This window comes from Manduca sexta, chromosome 25 (genome assembly GCF_014839805.1).
Source record: "Manduca sexta isolate Smith_Timp_Sample1 chromosome 25, JHU_Msex_v1.0, whole genome shotgun sequence".
In the NCBI taxonomy this organism is placed as follows: domain Eukaryota; kingdom Metazoa; phylum Arthropoda; class Insecta; order Lepidoptera; family Sphingidae; genus Manduca; species Manduca sexta.
The window spans coordinates 6,056,905-6,066,811 of record NC_051139.1 but is presented as its reverse complement, the minus strand read 5'-3'; the positions used below and the strand labels follow the sequence as shown (position 1 = coordinate 6,066,811).

At 35.7% G+C, this 9,907-nt stretch overlaps 1 protein-coding gene across 1 annotated transcript; it reads left to right on the top strand.

Annotated features, from left to right (window-relative positions):
* The first annotated feature begins 2,670 nt into the window (after window positions 1-2,670).
* On the top strand, window positions 2,671-6,112 carry LOC115444983. The gene is made up of 2 exons (XM_030171011.2): window positions 2,671-3,032; window positions 4,770-6,112. The coding sequence occupies exons 1-2, from the start codon at window positions 2,888-2,890 to the stop codon at window positions 5,684-5,686; spliced, it is 1,062 nt and encodes a 353-aa protein (XP_030026871.2). The 5' UTR covers window positions 2,671-2,887; the 3' UTR covers window positions 5,687-6,112.
* Window positions 6,113-9,907: the final 3,795 nt, after the last annotated feature.

Genomic DNA, 9,907 nt, shown 5'->3' with positions numbered 1-9,907 from the left:
CATATACTTTTCACACTTTACGCTTGAGAGGTTAAGCAAAGCATATTCAGATATTGATTGATTATAAGAATCGGCCAATAATAGTTAACCAAGTTATACTCAATCACGATCAACTTTAAACTCAATTTCGATTATTATTGTATTTGAAAAAAAAACTCAAGACATATGTTAACAGCTAACACGCCACAAACGATTTTTTATTTGTTTTCTAATTTAGTGCTAGGGAACCCTCTACTAAAAACAATCCGAAAGACACTTGACCGGCTTTTTTCTTTCTAAGGGGGTCGCGTTTTAAAAAACGTTGAAAACCACTGGTCTAGTTAGTGGCGACAGCGCACTCAGTATGTGAAACCGGTACCAAAATTATACCGTTTGATGCCTAGGATGGCTACTAATAATTCGGCTGAATTTTTGGATTCCAAAAACAAACCAATGTAACCGGGCACACAATTTACGATAGTTGCCTAGCTATCCACCTTCGTCTCATGAGACATATCATAGAAATATTTGTGCCAAGAGAGAATGCATTACGTACTTACATCTTTCCCTGTCTTTTTGGGTGTAAGCGTGAACTTATTTTAGACAAAGTGTGCCTACATTACTTATTTCGTAAATAAACAAAATATTATAGGGTGACTTATAAAAATAATTTATTTATTATTGCGCTTTTAAAGTCTGAACATAACGGCGCGTGTGGCGTCACAATTTTTATTACTTACTCAATAGCGGAATGATTCATGAGGAAAATATGAAAGAAAGGAAATGTAACAAAGGTATTGTCCTTAAATTTCCAGTTTGTGTATTCAAAGGTACGCGTAAGGTGTACTCAATACACTATTATCCATATTTTAATGTTAACAGCGTGAAAACAAATGATAAACATTTTTTTGAATGGCTTTGACAGTATTTGCGTAGGCTCTTACAGGTATAAATAATATGCAGCACACCGTTTATAGATTTATTTAAAGACCATTGGCCTAATCTAGTGATCAAATACTCAAGATATTTTAATATTACTACGTAATGGCTACTACTCTATGATACTTCCAACATTAAAATAAAGAGAACCTAGTTTGTTATAATCTGTGTAATTTATTTAGAGAAAAAGAAATAATTAAAATTTTCATTGTCTCATTGACTTCTTTAACATCAATTTATAAAAATGTGACGAAATAAAAGTGCTGGTGGTAAGTCTCTTATATGCAATAGGCTGTCTATGTACCTACATAAAGTGAAATAGACACTACCATAGTACCTACTACCGCCAAACAGCAGTGGCCATCTACTGTTGTGTTTAAGTTTGAAGAATGTTCCAGCCAGTGCATTGACGTATATACGTCAATACACGTAACGCACGTACATATGTTATATACGTATATATATACGTTACATATGTCAACGTATATAAGCCAGTGTAATTAGTGGGCATTATGAGACTTAACATGTTACATCTCAGGGTGACGAGCGCAATAGTGTCACGCAGCACTTTGTTATTCAAATTTCTATATGACGTTGCTACTGTTTACGGGTGGTCATTTCTTTTACCACCAGGCGAGCGGCATACTCATCTCGTCATATAAATGCTATATTTAAAAAAAAGAATCAAAATAGAATTGCCTGACTCAGATATAAAGTAGAGCTTTCTATAACATGATCCGTTTATATAAATATTGAATATCAATGCGCTGGTAATTGTAGACCAAAAATCTTAATACCGATGAAAAATTGAATTAATAGATATTTTCATACTTTAAATTGTATTCACTGTGTAATTCCGACGTGCGGTCGGTGCACAATGAACGTGCTGAGTGACTTGAAATTAATTTTTCAATTTTATTTTACCGACATCCTCTTAGAAATCGATAAAAGAGCTCTCCGGTGAGTTTTCTTCTCTTTGCTCTAAAGGGTAAGTGAGATAGCTGCACCGCAGATAGTTGGGCATGTCTAGGACATGAATGGGCTCACCTAGAGTATTGATTCCAGATTAGGAAAAGGGTTTTAAAACTGGCGTGAAGAGACTTTAGCATTTGCCATACAACGATCTGTAAGCTGCTGAACGATCAAAATTACTAACGATTCCTGATATTCTATTAAAAACTGCATATTATGTAAAATTTAAGAAGTAGATAAGTATACATTCTTATGTCGGTTTAGCTGATAAAAAATCTTATCTAATTAAATATATTATATAATTTATTTTATGATCCGAAAACTTCTTAAAATATGTAGGCCTACCGAACTTGTACTACGAAACTTCATTTCATAAAATGTGTGCCAAGAATTGTATTTATGTTATCATTGCCTATAAAAAGGCAAAAATCTGAAATCTCTGATATCATTTCCTTCCAATGTCAATCGCCGGGTCGATAGAACTAACAAAGTGCACGAGTGCACATTCAGTTATCTTAAACCCAAGATATCGGTAAAGCACCAATCATCTTCATATCCAATATTAATTTGTTTGAAGCTTAATCATAATATTCGTATGGAAAAGGAACATCGACCGTGCAACCGGTAGCGTGTTATGGACGATGAATATTAATGATCAGAACAGCCCTTTTATTGCATTTTATAATTCGCAAACAGCTGATACGTCAAACCGAATACCCCCACCACTACGTACCTAATAAACTTCACTTTGTGTCGTACTTTTTATTAAAACTGAAGGTGCTAGCCGCTAGGACATAGTACAAGCGGTAATAAGTACCATAATAAAGAATAATATACCTTGGGTCTTCGGAATTTTCGCGCTCTCTGCGGCGCACATGTTCGTACAGCGGTGATTCACTACTGGAGAAAAAAGTACAACAAGAGACGGTTGCGGGCTTACTGGTGACGCAGTGTCCGAGAGTCATTGATCCCAATACATTCCCGGACTGCCGACGCCATGTCGGAGCGCACGCACTCGGCTGACTCGGGCGAGCCGCTCGTCCCGCCGCTCGCGCTCGCCGCTTACATCGCGTGTGTCGCCGGCGCTGGAGCTATTGCCAATTGCTCTGTAATAGCTGCACTCCTTAAATCATCAAAACACGGTAAACTACTTCACTTTTTATTAATACTTATCTTTTTGTAAGGATGACGTTCATGGGAATTAATTTGCAGCAGTGAACAGGTCCGAGACTATAGCTTTAAATATTTTTTGGAAATAGTTACTTACAAGTGAATTTAGTAAGACGAAAGGAATTTATAAACGCAGTTTCTTCTTTTTTAAGCAACACGTATAATTATTGTCGTTCTTTTACTTACCAAATTAAGTATAATTGCAATATTATTAGTTTTCTGTACTTACTATCAACAAATCGACATCGTAGATACATAAGCGACTTGGATTTTGGCTTCCTACATTAGGTAGGAGTAGTAGAGTAACTTATTAAAAATCTATGCAGTGACATGGTTTCTTCACTACAATTATGTCTTGGAAGGAATTCGTTTCAGCCTGGTCTGAATTAAGTCACAAGCATTGTGGGAAAACATTTTTTTTCGTTTAGGTAAGTAATAAAGACTGACAATTGACAGGAAATGTGATAGAGTGACTTTCTTGATGCCGTCCGAAAATGAATGGCGCCATTTATGTCTATAACTGCTACATTATACCTACATATTATCAGTGCATACAACAACTTAAATGCTAGTCACACCTCTAACGTAATATAACTTACTCTCTAGTGACCCCTACAACTTACCTAACTGAACAGGCAGCGCCGTCACTAATGAGGTGCCATTGGTGCCCAGGTACAGGGTGCAGACCCACCTAGAGGGATGCAGAAAATACCATACTAGGACTACGTTTTGGATCATGCATGGGCGCGGTCATAGTAGCTCGGATCGGGAGCATAAAAGACTTTACGACACTACTAGTATTTTTCTAAGCATTAAAAGCCATTTACATTCTAGAGACGCTTAACTTATACCGCAAAAATGATAGGATTTGTGCTTTGTTCGTGATCTATAGATACAGGATAGCGTAGGTATCTGCCATATAGAGCGTGTACGAAAAATACATTAAATATTTAGTAGAGGAAACTAAATACATGGAGATAATATGAATTGACTTTGTACTCAAAATCACAAGCACATCGATTAGACATTTAGACCAAAAACATATTCTGTATTTTTATGTCATCGATCGAGACGGTAAATTATAAAACTGTATATTCCAGCCAAATTAAAGATTATTTTAAGTCTCAACCGAGGCTATATTCATATAAAAAATAAAAATACAAAATTATTTTTATATATTGATGTTTATGGAACTTGAAAAAGACTTTCATATATTACTGACATTAAGTATATTATATTACTATCTAGCTTTGGATACATTTTTCTATTTTTAATTCTATTTATAACTACTGTGCGAGTCAAATTAATTATGAATAAGGTACCTTAATACTTATGTGGAAGGATTCTGCTGGTGGTAGGATATATTTTATATCCGCCCGGATAGCTACCACCGACCGCAAAGTGTTAAAACTCGCGAAGTGGCCCACGTAAGTGTGTCGCGTTCCGGAATCAGTCTGTGTATATTCGGTTCCAATAGGCCGGCATAATTGTGTCGACTGCCGTAGGGTAATCATCTCTCAGTCGACATTCTATTGGACCCTACTTCAATTACCATCAGGTGCAGTGAGGTCACTTTGCCATGCCAGTATTAAAAAAAAGAGTATTTCTTTATAGATGTTTTAAATACATATTCCTATATCTACTTTTTACCAAAAACCGATCTATTTAAGGGTTTAAAACATATTCTTATAATATGCTCTTCTTTTCAGGATTATTCTCCATCATCATACAGTTAGCTATAGCAGACTTCATACTAGGGGCATCAATATGTCCAGAATTATGGTCTTATAATATAAGAACCTGGTATTTTGGAAGTCATGGCTGTGTGATTTATAGAGGACTAAATGTGCTGGCATCTACGGCTACATCATACATAGTGATGACTATAGCATTGCACACACTCGCAACTGTCAATCTAGAAGAGAAGAATATCACACGGCGCATTAAACGGGATGAACAAGATGAAGATGATGAGATGCGGTCTTCGCGTCACAGTCTGGTCGCCAGCAGCGACTCCTCTACACCTCCACGAACCATGAATCTGGATTATAGGCTAAACACTAACAAAATATCGGTGGCGCAGCCTAGTGCGTTTGTTTGGATCCTGTCCATTTCGCTCTGTGTCCCCGAATTTGCATTAGCTGCTGCAGTACATTTGGACCATGGAGTCATTTTTTGCACAGTTGTGGACCCCGATCATAAATTGTACATGTATTCAATGTTTGCCCTTTTTAATTTGTTTTTACCTACGATTATTATGACTATAGCTGCCACACTAGTTATAATTAAAATAAAATCCAAGCGTGTAATGTCTGTGATCAACAATAACGAAACTATTGCCTTATTGAAATTATCGTTGTGGTTAATAGCAATATATATAATCTTAAGCACACCTCATTCAGTTATGAATGGATATAGTATATATTCTACATCTATAAGAGGGAATGAAACATCTTTATATGATATAACTCAAGAAGACTACACCGTGGCCTATACAACAGTTGTGTTAAGCGCAGTTCACTTGGCCTCTACTTTGTTTCGCCCTATATTATGTATAGCTATATTACCGAGTGTAAGAAAAGGACTTTCGTGTCAATCTGTAGCTATCGAAACGGAACATGTGTGATAACTGCTTGGTATACTCGTATTGTGGACCGTGATCTTAGTGAAGTGACATCGATAATTTTATTTCGGGCATTTTAGAAAACTTTGATAAGGAATTGTTAAAATATTAAATATGTTTTGATAATACTATGATGAAATGATTTAGTAGTCAATACGAATAGGTATTACTTACCTTCTCAACATTTTGTATTATAGTAGTTCTTACGCGTTTTGTTTCATACATCACCTATTAATTTTAATAGCTTTATAAATTGCCTATCTAAGTACATATTATCTTGTAACATTATTTTTAAAAATATAGCTTTAAAAAAACTTAAGTAATCATTCTTATGCTTATTAGAATAAGGAATAACTTAATCTATATATATAAAAATCAATCGCTGTTCGTTAGTCTCGCTAAAACTCGAGAACGGCTGGACCGATTTGGCTAATTTTGGTTTTGAATTATTTGTGGAAGTCCAGGGATGGGTTAAACGGTGACAAACATAAATAATAAATAACGGAAAATACTAAAAACGACAATCTAAGTTTTCAATACAAAATGTTCCTAGCCATGAAACATTTGATGTCTTTTGTCTTTTTTAGAAATAAAGAATTGGCCTGGCTGTCACATATATATAGGTGCGTTCAGAAATTTGTCTGTTTCATAATTGTAATATGAGGTCCGATTTCTTTGGTTTATTTTGTTCAAATACAAAACATTTCAGAAATAAATAAAGTGTAAAAGTGTCAGTTGGTTCTCAAAAATAGAAAATAAATAAATAAATTTCAAGACTATAATTAAAATCTATCATCAATTGTTCAGTGCGCGAGAACTTTATTTAATGTTATTGTCGCAAAATGCCACAGAGAAAATGACTTAGATCGTCGAAGGTAATCAAATGTGCGAGGAGCTACTTCACGTGCAAACCGTTCTCTCGAATAGCGAGAGACAGATAATGATAACATACGTATTGTATGGCAAAATTGCGTTCCACAATGAATAATAATAATAAATGTATGTAGGTGATACGAAGTTCACCGGGTCATCTAGTATTATATAAAATTGACTATTTTTGGATTGTCACTTTGCAGTCATATTATTACAGCGTATGTATCTCAACATTTTAATAGAATATTTTTTATAAGTGACAGCAGTGTTTTTTATAAGTGATATATAGACTTAAATTTTTTGGTACGCATTTTATTTGTAAAATAAATACCTTCCAAACTAATCGCTTCAACTTTATCTCCAGCAACAATGATACTCAGGAGTGTAATACCCAGACAGCGGATTACGTGCAATTTAAAAAGCTCGATATATGAATACAGATATGCATGAAAAAATATTAATAATAGAAGAGCGTCAAAATGTGTAATGCCGCTAAATGAAAACAAATTAATTTTATATTTTTGGACTAAAACTCGACATACAAAATCCGATAAGAAATATAAGAAATATTTAATTTTATGTAAGTACAGTCACGAGTTTAAAGTTGGCGGATGTACAAAAACTAAAATGATAAATATAATTTTATTTTTTCGATCATAATGCATGTTAATATAAGCTAAATTCATTGAGTAATTGAATGGATCCCTCCTAGACGAAATTTTGGCCACGGCGACCAATCTCAACGGGGATCAGCCAGGTACGCAAGAGATATAGTGCAGAAGTGTATACGAAAAACACAGGTCCTCTCTGTGTGTCTTAACTCTCATAGTCCAGTGACATGGTTTACCCACCCACAGGCTGTCGACTGGGACGACCTAAGTTCGATTACCATGTCAAGCAATACTGTTTTTTTTTGTAGCATTAAGTATATCCCCTAAAAAGCTAAAATCAGGAAGTGGCCGATTGTAAAGCAATCATATAACATGAATATTGCAACCTATAAGGTTTGCTTTTTTGAGATCTACCTCTCAGTCCTTAAGCAACCTAACTTCTGTAGCCAAATTCTATTCACACAAATCGCTTTGAAACAAACAACACACGCAGCGACAGAAGAACGTAACTACCCAGTTTTCCTGTCATGTCATATGTAATTACAATGAATCAACAAATCGGTTGCTTTATATATAAATTCGACCGTCAATGGTTCATCTTAAATATTCTACCAATGGCTTATCCCAAATATTGTATAGAACCTGATATTAGGTCAGTCTTACCAGAACAATAAATACACCGCATATTTCAATAACAATGTTTTAACATTAGAGTGTCGGTCCGACGAAATTGTTGTACGCATATATTGATCGTCGGTATAGTATAACAGCAACAATTGACAGCAGTCTCACCGAACTCTTCTGATATGGTCGTCGTCGTATACTTAAATTAAAAACGACGCTGTCATGTGCTATATACTCTGCTAGGTTCAATCAGTAATCGATGTATTACCCCCTACGAACCTGTAGAATGTACTATACATATATTGTATAATATAGTGGCAAATATAAAGTTGCAGGTTATGTCACTCACAAGTCCGGACCTATAGAGTATTCGAAGTATCTTTGGTGTATCTTTTAACCTCGAAAAAAGCCGAATCAAGGGCTCAAGATGTTACGAAACGCGTCAGCCGATAAGGAAGGTGCCACCCTAGTTCAACCCATTTAGTGTAAAAATTTGTTATAACATAGTACACGATGCTCAAGATACACAAAAATGTTACTATATAGGATTCATGCTTAGCAATTTCTAGAATAAGAGACGTTCAAACTATATTAATCGAAAGAATCTATTTTCTTAAATGAATGCTACTGGTACGTGCCAACTTAACGGAATAACCAGTCACATTCGCCTGACCGGATGTGGCATGCACATGTACTCGAAACAATAGCTCTGGCCGGGTCCACACGTTGGTCCCAACGCTCGTGCCAAAGTTGGTTGTTAATTTCATGCGGCGTCAACACGCCTATTGTACTAGTCCTGTCTCGACAGAGTCAAATTGAGGATGTCTAATACAGAATTCGTAATTGCTATAAGCGCTTTTACAATTCTGAGTTCAGTATTTTTATTTTTATGATCCATCCGAGATGCGTTCTATATAATTGAATGTGCCTGGTATTGTTCTGAAAATTCTAGAACTTTAATTTTTCCACGCGCGTGAAGTTTTTGTGGATGACAGCAAGTCACCAATGTGTGGACGGACCGTCAGCGTTAGCACTTATTCCTTTGATTTTTTATCAAAAAACCGATATGCGTCGGCCAACTACCAGCGCCCGACCCAACGTTGGGATCGATAGTATTTTCTAGAATCCTACGTTGGACGAGTGCCATTGGGGCCAACGTGTGGAGCCGGCCTTAGTATATTTTCGATTGCTGCAATATGGATGAAAGTAAATTATGTATGCTCTTAGTATTAATTGTGACGAAAGCCATTTTCTTCCAGTTCCTGCTAATAGTACTTTACTCTACGCAGTGTGTGGCCACGCATGGAATTCACGCGCAGGGGTCACTACGCAGTGATACCCTGATAGCAGTAAAACCCATATATGACAATTCTCTTTGAATAACAGTTAGTAGCCCTAAGAAAAAATCACTACATTCCAAAAATTGTCTGCCATATGAGTGGGCCCTTTACTTCTACCTATAATAGACAACTATTACATTAAACAAACGCGGAATGAGCTAATGCACCGTAGAAGATCCACTCAGTGCCTGCAATCAAGCAGTGATTGAATTGCTTTAGTCTTTCAAAGTCATACATTGCCAAATCGTGCGAAAATTATATTATGGTAAAACTCCTTTATGGTGTATTCAAAATTGCTCTAACGACTATTCGGACCGAATCTATTCGGCTAGCATTGTCATATAACTGCTGCAAGGTCCACGATCGCCATATACCTGGAATACGGGTTCATTTTGTATTTCAAAGACTCGAATTTGTAATCTATGGCAAAGAATGCTTATGGTCACTATGAATTCGAGAAATATAAATACGAAAAAACAGGCCATTTAAGTTTCATCGATTTCTTCATAGGGAGCACCTTAGTTATACTAGAGATACAGTAAATACAGCGCAAATGGCCAATCGAGTTTCTGCGTCTATAGTTTAGCCGCTTTTTTGATAGTGGCTATTATTTATTATTAGATGTTATGTATTCATTTAATATCTTTAGATTTATCACACAACCTACTATTGTGCGCGAATCATCATTCAACATTATTTTGTTAAAAAAATATTTTTCTAGCTATGCGTGAGTAGATTTGAAGCTGATTTGTATATAAAATATCTATATATCTCCT

Coding starts and splice junctions, on each gene's coding strand:
- LOC115444983 (XM_030171011.2), top strand. CDS start 2,888: ATGTCGGAGCGCACGCACTCGGCTGACTCGGGCGAGCCGCTCGTCCCG. Junction 3,033..4,769: donor CCTTAAATCATCAAAACACG/GTAAACTACTTC, acceptor TCTTCTTTTCAG/GATTATTCTCCATCATCATA.